Source organism: Lagopus leucura, unplaced genomic scaffold, assembly GCF_019238085.1.
Source record: "Lagopus leucura isolate 7727_CA_CO unplaced genomic scaffold, USGS_WTPT01 Super-Scaffold_73, whole genome shotgun sequence".
NCBI lineage: Eukaryota > Metazoa > Chordata > Aves > Galliformes > Phasianidae > Lagopus > Lagopus leucura.
The window spans coordinates 80,760,250-80,781,286 of NW_024962252.1; the positions used below are offsets into that span (position 1 = coordinate 80,760,250).

Consider the following 21,037-nt stretch of genomic DNA (forward strand, 5'->3'; position numbering starts at 1 on the left):
TAAAAATATATACAATGAAAACTTAACAGCACACGGCAGTGTCCCTCATCGTTATAGAAAGCCGGCAGCCTCCCGGAACGCGTCTCCTGCTGTGTGGGCGCTGTAGCCGCAGTCGGCCTTTAGCAGTGAGCCGCAGCCGCCCGCAGCGCGCCGCCACGCGGCATTGCGACAGCCGCCCCTGACGGCCGTGCCGTAAAGCGCGGCGCTGCCGGCATGGGGAAGCGGCGCGGCGGGAGGGAGCTGGCGCGCGGCCTGAGCAAGAGGCAGAGGAAACACCTGCAGCAGTTCGGGGAGCAGCACCCCGTGTGCGACCGGTGAGCCCTGCGGGCCGCCTCCGCGCGGCCCTGTGCCCGGAGCCCAGGCCGTGCGCCTTTTGAGAAGGGTTGGGTTAAAGCGTCCCGTTGGCAGAATCCCCAGCGCTGGTGAATTGATGCACTTTTCGCGTAGCACGTGTCCGCTTTCCCCTCTCCGCCGGGCAGCGCTCAGTGCCACAGGTGGGCTCCCGTCTGGCTGGCTGCTGTACGAGCTGCTTCCCGAGAGCTGCGGGCGGGATCGATGCCTGCGCTCGGGGTGAGGCCTCTGCCAGAGGGAGCAGCAGCTCCTGCCCGACCCTGCCCTCAGCTGCCGCGCCGCTCTGTCTTTCTCTTCAGCTAACAGTTACGGCTGGGTGCCCTGAGTCCAGCTTACAGATGTAAATGAACGTTGTGCTGAGCCAGGCTGCTGCTTTGACAGTTCCAGCTCAGCCTGTGTAAGCCTTACAGTTTCCCTGCAGGCCTCCTTCACGTAGCTCAGGCCTGGTCTGGTCCCCTCTGAGGAGAGGAAGGAATTTCTTTCCAAGTCCTGCTAGGTTCTGGTGTCCTGCAGGAAGCTCAGCACTTTCAGAAGACTTTTCCCAGTATTTATGCTTTGTGCTCAGGTTCTTTTTGACACTTGGTATTCTGATTAAACCCAGAAATGCTTTAAAATGTTTCTCTTCATGATCATATACACCCGGGCTCCACACACAGGCTGTAGCATGAGCTGAGAGTAGCCTGTCAGGGTGAGCCCTGACTGTTTCCCTAAGGAGAATTGTGTGATGCTGTGGCTTTAAGATTTGTTTCAACTGCTCTAAGGCTCAACAATTTCTTCTCTTCTTCATCTGTGTTTATTTTTTGCATAATATCATTGACAGCAAGATATTTTGGTGATTTTTTTCAGGGTTTCTGGAAGACCAGAAGCAACTCAAATATGTGAACTGGTAATATATTTTTATTTCTTCCTCACTTTACCTGTTGTATAGTTCAGTGAAGTGGAACACTGTTCAGGAAGATTTGGTTGTTCCTTTTAGAAAACCTGCTTTTAGGAGGAAAAAATGAATGATTTGTGATTCCAAATTGTTCTTCAGACTCCTAACTGCAATACCAAGGGACAGCAGAAGAAACAGGATACAGTATTGCTATTCTTGCTTTTTTTTTTTTTTTAATGTTACTTAGCCATGGCAAAAAGTAAGACATGCTTTAAATTATTGCATTGATACACAGTGGTGCTTGAGTTAGGGAATGAGATGTTTTGTTCTCTGCTGAATGAAAAAACGTTCATGCTCATTCCTGTCTTCAAATTACAGTGTTTCAGTTTTCGTTCTCGTTAACCTCCATTGTCATCAAACCAATTAAAGACTTAAAAGTTGTAGTGTGGAGAAAGTAATTAATGACTCTGCTCAGTTGTTTCCTTTAGCACTTTTTTTTTTTTTTTTTTAATTGTATTTACTGAGCTTTTGTGCTGAAAGGAGCTAAGAAAGAAATAAATGTTGCTGTGCTTATAGTCCTGGTTTTGCTATGAAGTTGGCTGTAACCTGGCATGTTGTTTTTAGTTTGTGTAAGGCTGGGACAAACCTAACTTTTGGAGTCTGGCTTGTTTGAAGCTTAGAGCTTTAGATGCTGAGCTAGACCTGACCATTTTTTGGTGGACTTTGGTCAGCTGAAGGTTATTCCATTTTTCTTTTTGAAAGCTAAAAGCATTTTCAGTATGTATGCCCTTCCACATGTGGTTTTTGTAGGGAAATCAAAGGCCTGTTTGTCTCGAGAACAAATTTGTTCTCCAGAGCTGAAAGAACTTTGTGATGCTCTGAGTCAAATCAGTGCAGAACAAAGCTCCAGGACATAAGTCTGCCAAGGTCCTTTCAGAGTCTACGTGGAAATGTTTGATAAAACTGTTGACATAAAATGGAGATTTGGGGAAAATCTCATTGCATCTGCATAGGGGTAGATTGGGAAGAAAAAAATGTTGTATGGGAGCTGGAGCTGAGGGTGTTTGCTTGCTGTCTAATAGACTGCTGCTGTTGTTATTGTTTTCACATTTAGTCTGACAATTCTGATAAATCAAGTGCGGAAAGCGATTCAGAGACTGAGGTGGAACAAGTCTCTGTCTATCACAAGCTTCTGGCCACCCTGAAGGCATCTCCTGAGTCTGAGAGTGAGGAGGAGGAAGATGAAAGTGAATCAGAAGAAGCTGAGGAGAGCGAAGCAGAACTGGACCGCGAAGGGTCCCAGGAGCCCAAAGAAGCTGTTGGAGGTGAAGAAGAGCAGAATGATGTACAAGAGCAAGAAGAAGGTAGTTTCTTTTGCTGTGCTTTGGTAATTATTGTTTCAGTTAGCAAGTTTGAATAGTGTCTGTTTTTAGCCCTGATCCTGGTGCAGACAGGCTGGTTGGCTGGGTGCTCTTCTGACTGTTGCTCCATTGCCGCTTTGTGAGTGCGAGCAGCAACTGCTGGAGTATTTAGCAGGGCAAAGGGTAGCTGTGCTCATTTCCCAGCAGCCAGCCTGCTGCTTCTTCCTCAGATGTTGTTTGTGTGGCAGCACAGGAGGAATCCACATGGAGCAGCATACCAGGGGTTCTCACCCACTCGATGGGAGACGCAAGCTGTTCTCTCACACAGCATCTGGCTTGGCTGCTGCTGCTGAGCAAAGGGAAAGATTTGCCTCACAGCAGTGTAAAGAGTGTTTAAATTTTAAGGAAACCTCTTCCCATATGAGGAAGCATCCTCATTCATGAAGTTCCCAAGGAAATTCTGGGAGGGAGGAGTCGACTCTGTTTTCTCAGTTTAGATTCTTTGGAAGCTAAAACTTCTATTCTCTGAATATATTTTTCCTTAAATTTTCTCAAGGAAACTATGTTCTATATTATTTAACTTCTGGCATATCAGACAACGATAGCTTTTAAAAAATAATAATAAAAAAAAAACAAAAAAAGGTAAAACAAAAGGCCTGTTTTTATTTTTTTTGCATAAGATTTTTGAAGGAAAAAGTGTAATGTAAAAGTGTTTGACATAGGCAGCCAGAAGTGGCAACTGATAGTAGCTTTTCCAGGAGAATATAACATGTTTCTTTCTTTAAGAAGTCACAGCTAAAGACCCAACAGAACAGGCACTTGGCCAGGAGCAAGCTGATGGGGTGGAAACTTCCTGTGACCCGAATCATGGAGCAATTGAGGAGTTTACTGATGTGAAACATGAAGCTGAGTTTAGCTTGGAAACCAATTTCATGGAAGAGGAGAGTGGAGACTGTGATGCAGACAAGAGAGAGAGCAATTCTTCACAAGCCTTTTCAGAAGGTAAAACGTAGTATTATTGTTCATTGGTGATCTGCCTTTTGAGCATCTGTAAACACATAAATTATCAAACTCTCTAATGAGATGCTATGTAGCTGCCAAGTTCTTTGGCTACACAGTTTATTGTGTTGCTCACGTGTGAGTCTGTTACATAAGGGACATTTAAAGTTAACACATGCATACAGCTGAACTGTTTGTTTCCTGTAGCTGATATGGACAGGGATTTGTGCATGGTTTCTGCTGTAACTGGTTATGGCCCAAACTAGTGGAAACTAGAAATATACATAGAGGATGCTATCTTGTTCTTTTGTTTTAATGGCATTTTATAATTTTTAGACAAATGCTTGAGGCTCTCTGGGTTTTGAAGCATGTGCAGTGGAGTCTGACTACACCAGGATCAGGGAGGCATCAATAGAGGGTCTGTATGGTAGCTTCTAAGGGTGTAGCCCAGCATGCTGGTGCCGCAGTGCACTGATGGGTGAAATCTGAGCTCCAGTGTTGGAGTGTGTAATACAAATAGCTGTGCACACGGGTGTGTGATCCTTCAGTGATACGCCGCATGTTGGCACTTGCAGAGCTCCTATTCATATTTCATGCTCTGTGGTTTTAATATCAGATGGCATAGTTTGAGAGAGAGGAATGTGTATGTAGCATCCCTAGTGATGCTGGCTTGTCATCTTAGAGCAGCAGCTGACATTAGATCTGGGAGGCAGCCTGGTTGATACACGGAATGTGTGGAAGCATCAAAGGGCCATGTGATAGAAGAAACAGCTCATTCTTGTTACCACGAGGATATTGCTTAGGCTGTTGGCATTGCATTTTAATGAGAACCAACGCTTTCCAACTGCATGCCGAGTATCCTAAAAGTTTTGTTCAACCTGTAAGTGATGCACTACTTTTCAGTGGATTGTTATAGAAGCGGCTTTATAACTGATTGTGGAAGATGAATCACCTAAGACAGCAGAAAGTGAATCCTCAGGGCCACTAGAATTGCTGAAAATCATAGAATCACCAGGGTTGGAAAAGACCCACAGGATCACCCTGTCCAACCAAGCACCGATCACCAATAGTTCTCACTAAACCATCTCCCTCAACACAACGTCCAAACATTCCTTGAGCACCTCCAGGGTCAGTGACCCTGCTTCATGTCATTCTTTGACTTTATTTTACAACTGCTGAAATCAGTAAAATTTACTGAAGAGTGAATGACTCCTATTCCTGTGCGTTACTGGGAAGGTATTTTCAAGTGTCGTGATTAGCAAATGCCTGGACTTCTGTTGGATAATTTTATGTGGATTAGGTATCCTTTGGTAGGCATTAGTGTCCTCTCACTGCTCTTCCTTAGTGAGTGTTACAGTGCTGCAGCAGTGTACAGGGTTTGGTTTTCAAAATAAGCTTCGCATGTTAATTGTGCATACCAGGCTCTGAATATAATATGATTTTACAGTTCCTCATCTCTTTCCTTTCCAAAAAGAATTGCTGATTAGATGAATTGTAATTTTGCTCACTTCTGGCAATCCTTGCTACCTTTCCCCTGATCTTATCTTACTCTGCTTTATCACTAACTGTGCTCGTGCAATGCAAAGCCCTCAGCAGAACCACAAATTGAGGGCAGTGAGTTCACTTAGATCTTTACTGTTGACATCCCATTTCACCTGCTAGGAGTGGAAGTGCTAACTGATGTTCATCAGTGTCAGAGCTTGAGGCAGAAAATTGCTAATCTTTTCTACTGCACAGTGCTTTCCTGCCCAACATTTGTTTTGTGATTTAAACTTTACTTTACTTTAGTAAGCGCTTTTTCTTTCCCCACATTCCTTTTTTATTTTTAAAATTCTTCTTTAGGCAAATCTGCCAAATCTGTTCTGTTTTTGTGGAGAGAATTTGACATCCTTTCTCTTGTCTCCCAGTGCTTTGAAATAGCTAGTTTGAGATGCAGTGTTGGCCAGCAGAAAAACTGTCCATATCTCTTGCAAATCTGTTCTGAAACTTTTGATTCTGCTATTAGCTACGATAGTTCTCAGGACTTTGTTATTTCTGTTTGAAAACAGATCCCTTTAAGCAGCACATGGACAAAGAACTCGAAGAAAAAGAAGTAGAAAAAATATCTACGCTTTCTAAAACTTCAAGTCAAAGCAAGGTAACGTTGTTCTGTAGCAACCCAGAGTTCTTCAAGATGCTGGGATAAAAATATCTTTGTATACAAGTGAAGTAGTTTCATAATCTTTATTAGCTATTGGCTCTGGAGCTGTCAAGGTTTTGTCACTATTGTTGCTGAAGTGTTTCTTCTTTGCTTAATGCTGAGTGAGAGCTGGGGTCTGAAGTCTGCTGTTATGTCAGCATATGGTGACACATCTGAAAATCAGAGCTTTTTGCTTTGTGGTCCTGAGATCCAAGGTTTGGTGCTGCTCTTGGCACTGGGTGGAAGCAGGGCTGATCTCGGGATGGTAGCAGCAGGGTGCCAGAGAGGTGCGCTGCGACTGAGCTCCTGGGGTGGCCACGGAAAGTCTCAGCAGTGTTCATGTTTCAAGGTCATTCTACCTTTGTACACACTTGCAAGCAGCTAAAGAGGAATTCACTACTTTTGTTAATACTGGCAGTAATATGTGGGGAGAAAAAAATCCACCTCATTACTTGAAACAGTACTGTTTTTCAAAATATTCTTTTTAGACCAAGTTTTGCTTCTTAACTTTTTCACATCTGATTTTGTTTTGGAGCATTGCCTCACATTCTGGTCACCCATATGCTGGGTGACATTCCTTGGAAGATACCCAATGATTATACAGTCAGAGAGCTAGCTGGGATATTTTTTTTCCCTTTTCTCTCTCTCTCTCTCTCTTTCTCTTTTTTTTTTTTTTTTTTTTTTTTGTTTTTTTAATATGGTGGTCAGAAATACCAGTGCTACCTAAAGCATTGCATGGCATATCTTTGCTTAATTTGATGCAGCCACATTACAGAAATAGAATAGGAATTGTGTGACAGAAGACTTAAAGGCAAGAGTTTTTTTTATTACACTGAAAGGTTTTGCCCATGAAATCAGTGCAGAGGTGTGACTGATCTGTAAATGTAGTTGGACTCCAGCACTGGCAGAAATGACATCAGTTTTCTTATCTGCAAAATGGTGACAGTTGTAGCCATATCACTGCAAAATACATCCAGACCTAATGAGCTGAAGTTAGATGCTAAGAAATTGCATATTGAAAAAAAGGTTTCAGCTTGTATTATGAGAAGATAACTGCTCAAATTTCATGACATTGATTAAACAAGCTGTGCTTTACACTGTACTAGATCTGGTACATTTGACTCTTCTGTTTGCTTTTTTTCCCTTCAGTGGCCAAGGCTGGGTCAGCTCACTTTTTCATCCACTTTGGAGAAGCATACAGCTTTAAAACCAGACAAAGAATTCAATGTGAAACAGCTTTATCTTCACAAGCCTTTAGAATCCACTTGGCCAAAAGTGAATAAACATTTCCTGTCGGCAAGCAAACCAAGTGATTCCTCTTTTACCCCGTTACAAAGAGAGCTCTTCTGTATTATGAATACCTACAGGGACTTGTTCTATCCGGAGAGAAATGCTTTAACAAATGGAGAAGAAATCCGGCATGCTTACTGCTTACATGCCTTGAACCACATTCTAAAGGCAAATGCCCAGGTGCTCAGCAACAATGCCAAAAAAAGAGACCAAAAGCCAGGGACTGACAGTGACGACTACAGGGATCAGGGGCTCACCAGACCTAAGGTGAGAGCACTTCAGTAATGCGATTCCCTGCACGTTCTGGGGGTCTGGTCAGGCTGTGTAAATGTCCCGGTAGTTTAGTGGGAGGTGTTTCTGTTGCTTCTATTACATGATTCGTTCCACGTGCCTGTCCACATCTCTTGATTGTGCCTGGAAGACATTTGCTACAAGGCCACAGGGTCCAAAGTATCATTGCGCTGGGGCTCATGTCATTAACCCACAGCACCCACTGGTTGATAATCAGGTAGATTCAACTTGGATTAGCCTGTCGCTTGTGCCAACTGTCTGCTGTACAGTTTCAAAGCTGATGCTTGTTTTGATTGCTGGGAGGCCCAAATGTGGGCACTTCAAAGACAAAACGATTACTTCACATTCTTAACTGTGGATATTTGTGTTTTCTGGGTTGTTCTGTTGTAACTGTTGATCCATGCAGGTGCTGATGATAGTGCCCTTCCGGGAATGTGCTTTGCGAATTGTGCACATTTTCATCAGTCTTCTTGAAGTGAACGAGAAAAGAAAAATAGATGTAAGTAACAAAAAGCGCTTCAAAGGGGAATTTGGCTCTGACCCAGACGAGAAGCCCCCCAACCTGAAAAGACCTGAAGATTATGAGGCCGTCTTCGCCGGCAACATTGATGACCATTTCAGAATTGGTAATGACCTACAGAACGTGCCTTCGGCTTATAAAGAAGTGAGGGGTAATCTAACAGGTTCTTCCTTGATGTCTGGGAGCCATCAGGGCTGGTGAGACTCAGGGCTCCTAGGTATTTATGCTATGTCTGCAGTGGCATCGTGAATGTTTTTGAAAATAGTCCATTCCTTGCCATAAAAAAAAGGAAGCAAAAATATAAAAGTACACATTTTCACTCCAAGTTCAAGAGTCCCTTAAAATACAGTCATTGCTTTATTGTGGCACGGTTGCCCACACCTCATTTAAAAGAGGATAATCTTGATTATGTAGCAGAATCACCCATATTATTTTAAAAAAAAATAAAACATCAGGTCAAGTTAGCATATTCACGGTGTATCTTGAAGTCAGTAAGAATGGAACAAGCTCAGTACTGAGCAAAGCAGTTTTCTACTGTATTGCCCATGGTTTTCTTGAATGCTAAGGAATGGCCAGCAATTAGGACTGTTGGACAAACAGCAAATTTAAGACTATTTCATAGTAATTTCAAGCTGTTTTAGTAACTCAGTGTGCAAAGAATTAGCTTGGTTCCTGGAGCTGCCTTAATGAGTTTTTTTCTGACTTAACTTGACAGATAAGAGGGTCTTGAAATTATTGTCCCTTGAAAGATATATTGGCATCCCAAGAGGTTTAATGATAGAGTGGAAGATGTAAGTTGTTCCCACTCAATCTTTCGTGCTTCCCCAGTGAATATCTGTCTTGCTGAGAACATCTTATGTTTTATAGCAAAATAATTTGCCTTTCAGTCGTCTCCTATAGTGCAGTCTCCTTGATCCATTTACTAGGTGTGAAGAAATGCTTGAAGAAACTTTGGGTGCCGTTACTTGCAGAAGCAAATCATAGAAGTGGCATAATTATTCCTTCCTAATGTGCTTTGCATCCTGTTACTTCAGCATGAAGATCTAATTTAGGGCATGTTTGTTACGCCTTACTAAAACCACCCTTTCATGTTTTTAAACCAAATACATTTAGAATTTCTGAAATGTTTATATGCCAACATGTTTTGAGATAAGTGCTGTCTTCCTGGAAATTTAACCTTTTTATTAAAATAATTTTATTATCGGGTTAAAATAGCCAGCAGGAAATGTCCCTATGGGAGCCTGTCCGAAATTCTTGATGTGCCTTCAGCTGTGCTTAGAGTAGCTGGCTTCAGGCAGACAGGGCAATAAGTTGAAGAGACAAGTGTGTTGGACAACCTGTAGTGGTTGGTTTGAATGTGGTCCAGTGATTGTAAAATCAGAAAACTTGGGTCCATATAATTATAGGTAACAGTCTCCTTCTCCTTTGCTTCTTTGATTTTCCTTTGTATCATTAGAGGTGATGCATAAGCTGGTTGATTGCAGCGTGTGCCTTGAGAAGCCAGGTAGCACCTCCCCTGGCAGAAGTGCAGGTCTGGCTATGCTTTCTGCCTTTGTAACATGATCAACCTCGTCCTTGGTGTTTTAGTAGCATCTCCTGTGACCCTGTGAATGAAAGCAATCAGTGCTCAGGAGATCCATGCTAAATCTTTCATGACAGATTGAAATAACTGTTACTATAGTAGATAACGACATAGACCAAAGCCTAGAGGTGAGGGTGAAAGGAGTAGTTAATCATTTCTACTTCTGCTTTTTTCATCTTTTAGCCTCTCTTTCCTCCTCTTTTTTTTTTTTATTTTAACAGTAAATCAAGAGAAATGTGTTTTGGCTCAGTAATGTCATGCAAGCTGTGAAAAAATTGAGAAAAGAAAGAACTGCTGAAAGAGTTCTAACAATGAAAATCTGCCAAAGGCTTATGAAATGGAGGAAGGGTGAATAAGCACATTGTCAGGGAAGAGAAGTTTCAGCCAGATTGGTTTTGTCCTGCTGTAATCACAAGCATGTGCTAAGGGAGAAGAAATGTAGGGAGTTACTGTTACGGAGTCTTCTTGTAGAAAATGGTTGATCCTTAACCTAAGAAATGTTATTTATGTTATTGTTATTATTATTATTTTGTTATTTAACATATTAATAATAACATATTTAACATATTAACAATTTGTTAACAATGTTATTAATAATAACAATATTTAACATATTAATAATAACATATTTATGTTATTATTATTATTATGTTAACCTAAGAAATGTTATTTGTGTTCTGACAGGGGTTGCGATTCTTCAAAAGAGCATGAGATTGTATGCACCATTTTATTCATCAGACATCATCATTGCCTCTCCCCTGGGTATGAGGACTATCATTGGCACAGAGGGAGAGAAGAAGAGAGACTTTGATTTTCTGTCATCCATAGAAATGCTCATAATTGATCAGGCAGACATTTACCTAATGCAGAACTGGGAACATGTTCTGGTATGGTTTCTGTATTTTTGTGTTGCACTGTGTCTTGTTCATCTAATTATTTTTAAGAATGAATAGTTTTGCTATTTTTAACTGACTTCATTCTAGACATCTATTTGTTGCTTTTCTTTCATCCACCAATATTTATTTCCTTTTACTACAAGTAAAAGCTTTTGCAGCTTTTGGTAGTATTCAGTACCTGTTCTCTGTAAATTTTAGAATTTGGATATAAGATGGAAGTTTTTCACACAGAGGGTGGTGAGGCACTGGAACAGGTTGTCCAGGGAGGTTGTGGATGCCCCATCCCTGAAGGCATTCAAGGCTGGGCTGGATGCGGCTCTGGGCAGCCTGGTCTGGTGGTTGGCGACCCTGCACATAGCGGGGGGGCTGAAACTACGTGATTGTTGAGGTGCTTTTCAACCCAAGCCATTCTATGATTCTATGATTTTGTACTTTATTCTTGTATTTCATCATAGTTTGGTTGTGGGGTTGGGTTTTTTGGTACATTTTTGGTTGGCTGGCTTTTTTTTCTTTTTTTGGGGGGGGGGGGGGGGTGGCTTTTTTTTTTTTTCTTTTTTTAGACAGCTCTAATTATTTTGCAGAATGAGGAATGACATGGTGATGGTTCCTTTAATCACCTCTGGGAGAAAATCTGCCAGTTGTCTGACTGCACAGTGTCTCAGATCACAGCTGTGTGAGGAATTTATCCAACCTCACTGAGGTTCCTCCAGAAAGCAGTGGGCACTGGTGCTTGTTGCCGCTGACAGTAGAGATGCCAAGCATTAGTCATGCCCTAAGTGAAACAGATTTATCCTGCATGTATAATGAGTTTAGGATTGCCGACAGTACATGGCAATAGCCATGTTTTATGGCTGTAGGTTCATAGAAGTTTTCAAGCTTGAAAACTTGGGGTTTTGAGTTGTTTTTGTTTGTGTATTTCATACAGAAACACCTTTGAGGAATCTGAGCCTATCATTTTGGCAGCCTGGCATTACTGTACGTGTTGAATGAGCCTGGAGGTGTCCTCTTTCCTGGGAAGTCCTGAGGAAGGCTGGCTTATGAGCCTACATGATGCTCCTGGAGTGTCCCACAGCCCATTTTCTTTGTTTTGTTTTGTTTTGTTTTGTTTGAGTGCATCTGTCTGTGGTGCAGCAACAGCAGTACCAGTCCTAGGCATTGTTCAGTGAGGCCAAAATCAGGTGGATTTCTTGACTTGCACCCAGGCTGCCCCTGCATGCAGTGGGAACAGCAGTTCAGCTGCTTCTAGCTCAGAAACCTTGGACCTGCTGACGTCAGTATATACAAACAAATCCATTAGGCTTCCCCCATGGGAGAGGACTAGAAGCAAAGGCTGTTGTTATTGATGACTGAGGAGATGGCAGTTTTGAGTCCTGTGGAATGAAATTAGGTGAATTACTCTTGATGGGGTCAATAAATCCCAGGCAGCTGTGTCTTGGGCGATCACTGCTTTTATATTCTGTGCTATCTTGCTCTTCCTTGTCCACTTTCTTGCTGTAGTTAATGCTCTCTGCAGTCAGGGTGCAATTACTTCAATCTGCAACAGTATGTTTCTGTGTCTGTGCAGCACCTGATGAAGCACATTAACCTGCTGCCTTTGGATTCCCATGGGGTAGACTTTTCCCGAGTGCGAATGCCAAACCTCCATAACTGGTCCAAGTACTACCGCCAGACGCTGCTGTTCAGTGCTCTTCAAGATCCCCAAATTAACTCTATCTTCAACAAACACTGCTTCAATTACATGGGGCAGGTGAGTTCATGTCAGAGCTAAGGCCTTCTTTAGGCATAATGAAGGGGGAGAGGAACAGAGAAGCCAGCCTGGAAAAATTCCATAATTCAGTTGTAAAAGTATCTGTGTGGTAGTAATTTCTATTACCCTAAATGTTTCTGTCTGGATCTCCACAGTGCTGCATGATGACCTCTAATGCTGTGCCAAAGGCTTAGAGAGCTGCTCTTCTTGCAGTACTTAATTGATTCTTTTGTTTCAAGGCGGCAGTCAAGTTTTGTTTTCTCTTAATTTGATGCATGTAAATTATATGTAAGCCTTTAGCACAGCTTGCAGGTGTGTGCTGTTGGCAAAAGGCTGCCTGGAGAGCGGCTGCCTTTGAGATGCTACTTCCTTAAACCATCCTGCTTTGTTCCTGCAGGTGGCTGTCCGCAACGTGCCGCTGAGCGGCTCCATTAGCCGTGTTGTGGTCCAGCTCCCTCATGTTTTCCGAAGGATAGAAGCTGAAAATTTAACTTCTGTAATAGATACGAGGTACTCTGTGTTCCAGACTATTTTGCTATGCCCTCGTGACTGCAATTTCAGATTCAGTGGAGTTTACTGCTTCCTACAGAACATAGGGCCAGTGGGATTTCGCAGTAGAAGTCTTCATTAGTCTTCTGGTGTGGGCTAGGCCCTGCACAGAGTCAGAGAAATGCTAAATTTCTCCTTGCCGGAGGCACTGGATAATGAAACATAGGAGAACAATACCAATTTCTGTGATATCTGTGTGGAACTGGTGAAGCCTTGACCCTTTATCTTCTACCGGTGTAGAATCCTAAGAAGTTAAAGAAGGAAATGCATAGTTAAAACCTTCAGCAGTCTGTTGTGTCTGATGATATTCCTGTGCGAGGTCATGAAAGGCAGGTGTTATTCTGATTAAAGCATACATGTTTTCTTAACTTAGGTTTCAGTTTTTCGTCGACAAGGTTTTGCCCGAGTACCGCGACGCCATCATGTCACACACGCTCATTTATGTTCCATCTTATTTTGACTATGTGCGACTTCGAAATTACTTCAAGAAAGAGGAGCTGAATTTTACCCACATTTGTGAATACGCTAAAAAGGCTGGCATCTGCAGAGCGAGGCGGTCCTTCCTCAAGGGAGAGAAGCAGTTCTTACTGCTCACCGAGCGCTTCCACTTCTACAAAAGGTAAATTGTGGCCTGTTTTCCTCTGAGTTGCATATATACTGTTCTGAAAGTATAGTGGCCTTAATCACAAGTGGGCTTCACTGCTTTTTGAACCTGTTGGATCTCGCTGAGGACTTCATTTTTTTTCTTAAAAAAATTTAATTTAAAACTTTTGCATGTTGCCATAGTTCCCTTGCAAAGCTCTGAATGCTTTGGTGTGCATGGGGCTGTATTCAGGAGGGAAGTGCTGCCGAGTCCACTCATGTCAGGATGGAATTATATATCCTGCGAAACTGGATTAATTGTGCCCTTTACTGGCATTCATCTGTGCCACTGTAACTACATAAAATTCTGGGAAAGGGTGTATAATTAGTTTGATAAGGCAGTATAGCATGCTGAGGCACCTGGAAAATTTGCCGCATCCTGACAGGAGCCATTTGGAAGTTCCTGATTGAACATTTTTTTCTTATATTAGCTGAAGATGTTGAGGCAAATGGAAAAGGTTTCATGGATGTGAAACTTGAATATGAAGCCAAAATGATCAGGCTTCACTTAAGATCTTAGCCAAAGAGGCTGAATACTGCAGAAATTGGTAGTGGCTGGTACTTCAGAGGAAGTCATGATGCCTGGCAGCATTTGACCTCCCTTAATCCCACATCTGTGGCAAGTTTACTCCAAGATGCAGGGTTTGCAGAGTTGAGCCACAGCATTGAAATGGATAAACTGAGATAGGATTGATGTTTTAACATGCACACTTCATAAAAATTGGAAACAAAGTTACTCTTCTCCCCTCCTGCTACAGGTACACAATAAAAGGCATTAGGAACCTCATTTTCTACGAGTTACCAACCTACTCCCACTTCTACAGCGAGTTGTGTAACATGATGAAGGCCACTGACAGTGGAGTGGATGCTACTTGGACGTGCACTGTGCTCTATTCCAAGTACGATGCTCAGAAATTGGCTGCAGTGGTTGGCATAGATCGCACTGCTCAAATGCTACAGTCCAAGAAAAGTGTGCACCTCTTTGTTACAGGAGAAAATGAATAAGTGGCAAGACGGTTGGATGGACCTGGATTTTACTCCTAATGTATCTTTTGATGTTACTTCTAAAAAGCGTTTTAAACTTTTTGGTCACTTTTGCTAAGTATTCTGTTCATACAGTATTAATTTTGTATCCAAGTTTCTGTCCAACAAGAAACAGAGGCTGTCATTCAAGAAAGCATGGATTGCAAGGTTTCTTCTGTATATAAAGAAAATCAAGAGTTGTTATATATTGAAAAAATCACCGGTCAGTAAAGATTGGTGGTTCGATAAACACCCCTCGATTGAATTGCTTCATTTCATTTTCTGATAGAGCAGACTCTTCTTCTGTTATTAAAGGAAACTTTTTCCTTTAATCTAAATAAAAAATTGTCCCTGGGTATGAAGGTCGATGCTATTTTATAGACCAGTAGTTGTTTGTGCATACCAGGAAAGTGTTATGGTGCTGCCTCTTTTGTTGTTGTTGTTGTTAATAATCATGCTAACGTAAAATAAATTCCCTCAGGTAAATGCACAGGCACTTAATTTTAGCCAATTTTTATCACATTTTTGCTTCCTGTATTTCTCAGAGAAACTTAACATCGTTAATTGAAGTCCTGAAAATCATTCAGCAGATGTGCAAATAAATCCACATGGTTTCTTGTTTTACCTTTTAATTTAGGATTTCTGAGAAGTACCTCCACTGTAACACACAAGAAGTAAGAGCCAAAGTCAAATCCTCCTCAAGGACATCTGCAGCTGTGCAGCACGGGCAGCCAGAGCAGCAAATGAGGATTCCTGTTGCATGTGGGAGAATTGTGGATGTGTGTATAAAAGCGAGCACACAAAACAGGATTAAGGCATTTTCTTCCTACTCCGGATGTGCTTAGCCTGATGAGTAACTGACCTCCAAGGAAGCTAAAGTGGTATAGCTACTTAGGGAGATAAGTTGGTGCAGCACAGCAGCTGTTTAAAGAAACAGCAAGAGTTGCATTCCAAAGCCTTAGTGAGGAGTTTTCTGCCCCCACTGAAGCTAACAGCATGACAGTGTGTTGGAAGTATGGCCAAATTGTAGTTAGAGACCCTCATGATTTTTGTTGCTTATCTGCTTTGTTCCCAAGAGCAGTATGCTTTGAAATTTGAAATGTGTGGGCAAACTACATATTTTGTTGATTACCAATCCTAATTCACTGATTTCCAAACTACCAAAGAAATACCTCCTTACTGCCTTCTGAAGGTGCTCTTCAATGCAGTCACACATTTTATGTGAGATTGTCCTTGGAATGCTCATGCAGGAGGTTGTTCTGCCCTGGCACAAGTTCACGTGCTATAGTAGGGAACCTTTAAGCCAAGGCTGGAAATTCTGCCAGGAGGCAACGCCTGCAGACTGAGCGTTTGTTGGTGCAGGGGCCTCTGTCTCTGCACTGGTTTAAAGGAGTTGCCATTCCCAAGTGCTTCTTCCTACCCTTGTGCTGTGAGGTTCCCACAGCTCAGCTATTGCACTGCTTGATTGTAGAATTGTGGTGAACCAGGTGTAGCATTTTGTCATCTTTAAAACTCCTCCTTTGCCCTCTTTTTATATTATTCTGAACAATTCCCTGGTGCAGTTCATGGCAGGGCTCTGCAAAGCAATCTGTCCCAGAGTGGCTCCAAATACAGTGAGTTGCAATGAAGGGGCAAGCCCTGTAATCAGCATTTGCCCTTTCCTTGATGCGTATTCACTGATACTAAAGCTATAATTGCTGGAGCAGCTGCTGGCTGTGACTGAGGCAGAGAGGTATCTTCTGGTACAAAACAGAATTGGTGATAGCAAGCCAGGCTCTGAGCCTGGTTCATTCCTGTGGGCACTCCTGGTTATGTTAGAAATAGAATATCTAATCTGGGATTTGTTTGCTTGTTTTTAATTTTTGACGTACCCGAAATAAGAAAAGATGCCGTCTTATAGAATGTTCTACCTTTTTATTTTGTTCCTTGAGTGCAGGTGATCCCAGCGTTGCAAGTATTTCCCAAGAATCCACCAGTGTCATCTAATTACCTTGCCTGGAGAAATGAAAATTTAAAACTCTTGTTTGTTTTGGTTTCCACACTGCACTTCTAAGTAAGTACAGTGTTGAAACCAAGTATGATGTTTCTTAAAAATCCTTTTTTGTCAACATTTCAAGAGGATCTCTGAGCATGAAAAGCAAACCCTGAGTTTGTTTGGGGAAGTCGTGGCGTCTCAGTGAGAGCTAATGGACGGGGCAGCAGGCAGAAGGCGCTCCAGCCATTCACATGGCAGTGCCAAAGTGTTAGCAGCTCTTGGGAATTCAGACTGAAGGGTGAAAATGAATTGGGATTAATATGTTTAACAAGAATTCTTTTTCATCATCTCAAGAACTCCTAGTAATGTGGCCAAGAGAAATGCATTTAAATACCTGTCTCTATAGGAATGTTCTTTCAGCAGATGAGCTAATTTCATAATGGATCTCTTCTTCATTGGTAAAATTTAATCAGGATAATAGGTTTGCTGTGTTTTGTTACTCTCTTCAAGGATGACAAAAAGGCACTGTATATTTTTTTTATTATAATGAAAATGTGATCCTAGGGTAGGAGCCAGCGCATGGCTGTATTAATGTGACTAAGGGAGGGAAAGGTGACTTAAGGACAATTTTTCTGTAGAGCAGGGAAACTGGCTGTAAGGAGGCAGATTGTTAGCTTCATAGCAGCCATTGGGAGACATGGGACAAATCACAGGAGGGAGAAACTGGAGCGCTCTTGTTAACAACAGGAGAATTAGCAATTACTTTACAGCTGTGCTGCCCCACGCTGCCAGGATTGCTAAGCTCTGTGTTAGTCATGCTCTTGTGGCCTCGGCCCCGGGAGTTCCTCTCCAGGGGACGTTTGATTTGCACTTGGTTGCCAGGTTGATGAAAGAGCTTGCTTTGCTGGCCCACAAAGCACACACAGCGGGTGTAAGAGGAAGCTGTGCAAGGCGAGAGGTGTGGGAAGAGCACAGGGTAGCACTGCTGCCCAGGGGCCTGGGCAGCACAGGACCCCTGTCTTCACCATATGGCTCTGCTCAGAGCCCCCTGGGCTGCTGCTTAGCTCAAAGGCACAGCACAGGGTTGGTTTGTGCTGCCATAGCCTGGCTTTAATCCCAGTCAGTGGGATGCTTTGCCTACACTGGATACAAGGTGTAATTCAGTTCTCCTCAACTTAAATTTCATTCTGTGCTGAGCTTGATGGTAGAGGGTAATTAATTAGCCCCCAGCTAGTTACATTTTAATTAACCATTAAATTCAGTTGTGCTTGTGGTGGGTGGCCGTGTTTGTTTCACCGGGCATCCTGGTGCTGGTGGGTACCTGCAATGGAGGCATCAGAGTGATTGTAACATTGCGTGGTGCTTAAGAAATACATATGTGATTATGTAAAATTGCTGCAGGGATCTTCAGTAGAGGATGTGACAGAGATCAAGGGAAAACAGTGTGCAGAGCAGCAGTGATAACCTCAGAGAGATTAATGTAATTCTGCCACTGCAGCGGAAAGGAGATGCTTGGCTGTGGTCTTTGAGGCAAAACAGCTCAATCGCACTTAATGCCACACACAGCACGCGAGAATTACAGTACCTGGGTCAAGCCCTTTCCACTGATACCTGCATAAATCTAAAAGATGCTGCTAACACAGATTCTAGCAGCGCGTTATAAAGCCCCTCTCGCTCTGACAAAGGGAGAATGTGGTGGGGGGGGGGCATACTTAAAAAAACACAGCTGACATGTAGCTGCTGTTAGTGAGAAAGGAGCAAGGCCTGCAGCTTGAGGTGTGCCTCACTGCCTGTCAGCCTCCCCAAGGGCGGGAACACCCATGGCACAGAGCACAGCCTCCTGCTGCTGCCTCCTGTCTCTTGAGTTGCTTTGTAACTCAGCTCTGGTTTCTCTTCCGCATTTTGAGAAGTTTTTTTAAAAAGGAGCAGCTAAAACAGGGAGAAGGGCTGGAGTAGTAAACCAATATTTGAGTTAATGCCTGTTACAGGTGGAAATGCTTAATGGTAGCATCAAAGGCTTTCGCTTGAGTCCAAAGGAAGGATTTTGTTTCAGTGTAGAGGCTCTCAGAACACTTGCAAAGTGTATTAAACTGCTTACCACAGGTGGTAGCATGGGCTCATTTGCTGAAATCAGCTCATGGGATGCCCGCATGAAACTCCTTGCCTTGACCTCCTGGGCAAGCCCCAAGACAGCTGTCAGGGGCACAGTCAGATCCTGCTTCCAAAGAAGCCCAAATGGTAGCACTACCAATCTGGGTGCCTGACTGCACTGCACGAGCTGCTTTGGAGTGGGGAAATACATTAGGCCAAATCTCTGTTGCAATTACTGGAAGGAGTCCCACCAAAGGTACCTACAGCAGTGGGAGCTTTTGCCAGTGCAGAAACAGTCATTGGTGGAGGGGAAGCATGAACAGGGCAGCCTGACCTAAGGCAATGAAGTGCAGAGCACCAGGATTAACATTTCCCTGTTGGAAAATTTTTGAACCGAGGTATTTTGCTGTCGTTTCCTAGAATTTTGACTTTCCATAGAATGGCTTGGGTTGGAAAGGACCTTAAAAGTCCACCCAATCCCAACCATAGGCAGGGCTGCTCCCCCAGCTCAGGCTGCCCAGGGCCCCATCCAACCTGGCCTTGAGCACCTCCAGGGAAGGTCCACAGCTTCTCTAGGCAGTTGTGTCACTGTTCCTCCACCCTTGAATTGAGCTTTTTAATTTTTTCCCAAACTTTGCATAAGGGAAAGCAATTAATGATTTGATGCAACTTTCATATGATAAGAGCTCTGAAATACATTTCCCCCCCCCCCCCCTTAATCAAGTATTCTTTCACTGGTGTGTGCTTAACAGGAAAACAGCAGAGGTTCTCTCTTCTCTGGTCATATAGGGTCAGAAGTCAGCACAGGAGATAAAGAAGATGCAGTCAGAGCCTCCACCAAGTTTGAGTAGAACAAATGAACTGCCATCAGCTGTTACCTATATACAATAATGAAACTGGCAGTCAATTCGTGCATTTGGGGTGGAGCAAGCAGTGCTTACAGCATAGCAGGTGGGTCTAGATTTGTATAAGATAGTGTTTTTCTTTTAGTTTTCCCTTAGTTGTTGTACATGTTTTTATGCAGCAGGAGCTCAAACAGAATTTTACAATGCATTACCATATAGAAATTCTGCCCCAGGTGGCAAAAACACAGCGTTCCTGCTTCCTCCGAAGTGAGGGAAGGGGGGAGCAGCAAGACTTGTATGTGAGCATTGCAGCAGGAGTCCCAGCAGCCTGTGGGAGGCTGAGGGTTGTACTTTCACTGTATTGTGTTCTACTGAAATTGTTGAACTAATGAAAACAAATTCAGTATGCAGCAGAGAAGTGATCAAACCAAGTGAAAATGTGTAATCTTAAGTGTCTTCTCTTGCATGGGAATTTGCCAAACCTTCTTTAACCAAAAGGAATGTAACTAAGGCTGAATGTCCTCAGTAGGCAGAATGCTGATACCTTCCATTTCCAAGCAAAGCTTTTGGACTTTTCAGCAAAATAAATCTCATAAATCATTTTGTTTTGCAAGGCTTAGAGCAGTCTCTTAAACCGGAACTCTGCCAGGACTCATCTTCTGCACAAACTTCTCAGATGCTCACATTGTGGGTGATACTGAGGTAAACATATATGAGGAGCCCAACTCACACAAGAAGCATTGAAACAGAGGTATGTGGGGTAACATGTTTCAGTGCCTTTGGCTCTTATCAGAGTGGGATTTCATTTTCTTCCCAGTTTCAAGATACAAAGCCTTGTTAAATTCAGGTGTGTTGTGGATGCCCCATCCCTGGAGGCATTCAAGGTCAGGCTAAATGTGGCTCTGGGCAGCCTGGTCTGGTGGTTGGTGACCCTTCTCACAGATGGGATTGAAACTAGATGATCTTTGATGTCCTTTTCAACAGAGGCCATTCTATGATTTTATGTTATTGCATGCATTTTATTTTTTTTTTTTGGTGCTAGGAGATACTATTCCAGAAATTAGCACTGTATAATCAATGGATATTAAGATTTTATAATCACAAAATAAACAAGAGAGTTAAGAAAAGTAGACTAGGATAACAAAAGAGAATAAATGGAAGGCTTACTCTTATGCTGGACTCACCCATAAAACACCAGCAGAGGCAATCTCTAGAAGAGATCCTTCCCCACTGGCAGCCAGCTCTTAAATAGGTCTAGGAGGGCTGGAGCCTGGCTCCACCCCTTCCTGCAGCACAGGAGAATTGCCTTCACCTGTGCTCCTCTGGCTGACTCATGGCTCGCCTCAGGTGATCAATCAGAGGTTCAGGCCGTGACTCAGCAGTTCCCATACAGGCACTGTACATAGGAGACCATTTAAAAACCAAACCAGGGATATCTCAGCTCTTTAGCACCTGCAGTTACCTGTAGAGTATTCAGGCATTCCCCTGCGCTGTGCTCCTGCTTCCCCTCTCCTGTCTCCACACAGGTAGGTTCCTGACTGACCTGTCGCATAAGAATAATGGTAAGTCTCAGTGATTCACAGCTAGGATGTGAGGAGCATGCGGCTCTGTGCTCGCACTGTGAGGCAGTTAATGCAATTTGTGCTGTGTGGCTGGGCGAGCAGTTAGAACTAAAGCACGGAGCCATCTGTTCCTCCAGCTGACAGCAGGCATGGCAGGTAGCAGTTCACTTCTGCTGGGAAGAAGCATCTCATTGGCATCAGGGAAAGGTCAGGAAAGTTTTGTTCTCCCACCTTTATAACAAATTCTTTTGAATTTTCTT

At 43.0% G+C, this 21,037-nt stretch overlaps 1 protein-coding gene across 1 annotated transcript; it reads left to right on the plus strand.

Annotated features, from left to right (window-relative positions):
• The first annotated feature begins 208 nt into the window (after positions 1-208).
• UTP25 (UTP25 small subunit processor component) lies at positions 209-14,805 on the plus strand. Its single transcript, XM_042880773.1, has 12 exons — positions 209-314; positions 1,198-1,237; positions 2,340-2,589; positions 3,373-3,588; positions 5,634-5,722; positions 6,914-7,321; positions 7,752-7,971; positions 10,132-10,334; positions 11,908-12,090; positions 12,488-12,600; positions 13,013-13,258; positions 14,040-14,805. The coding sequence occupies exons 1-12, from the start codon at positions 214-216 to the stop codon at positions 14,284-14,286; spliced, it is 2,316 nt and encodes a 771-aa protein (XP_042736707.1). The 5' UTR covers positions 209-213; the 3' UTR covers positions 14,287-14,805.
• Positions 14,806-21,037: the final 6,232 nt, after the last annotated feature.

Coding starts and splice junctions, on each gene's coding strand:
- UTP25 (XM_042880773.1), top strand. CDS start 214: ATGGGGAAGCGGCGCGGCGGGAGGGAGCTGGCGCGCGGCCTGAGCAAG. Junction 2,590..3,372: donor TGTACAAGAGCAAGAAGAAG/GTAGTTTCTTTT, acceptor TCTTTCTTTAAG/AAGTCACAGCTAAAGACCCA. Junction 10,335..11,907: donor AGAACTGGGAACATGTTCTG/GTATGGTTTCTG, acceptor GTGTCTGTGCAG/CACCTGATGAAGCACATTAA.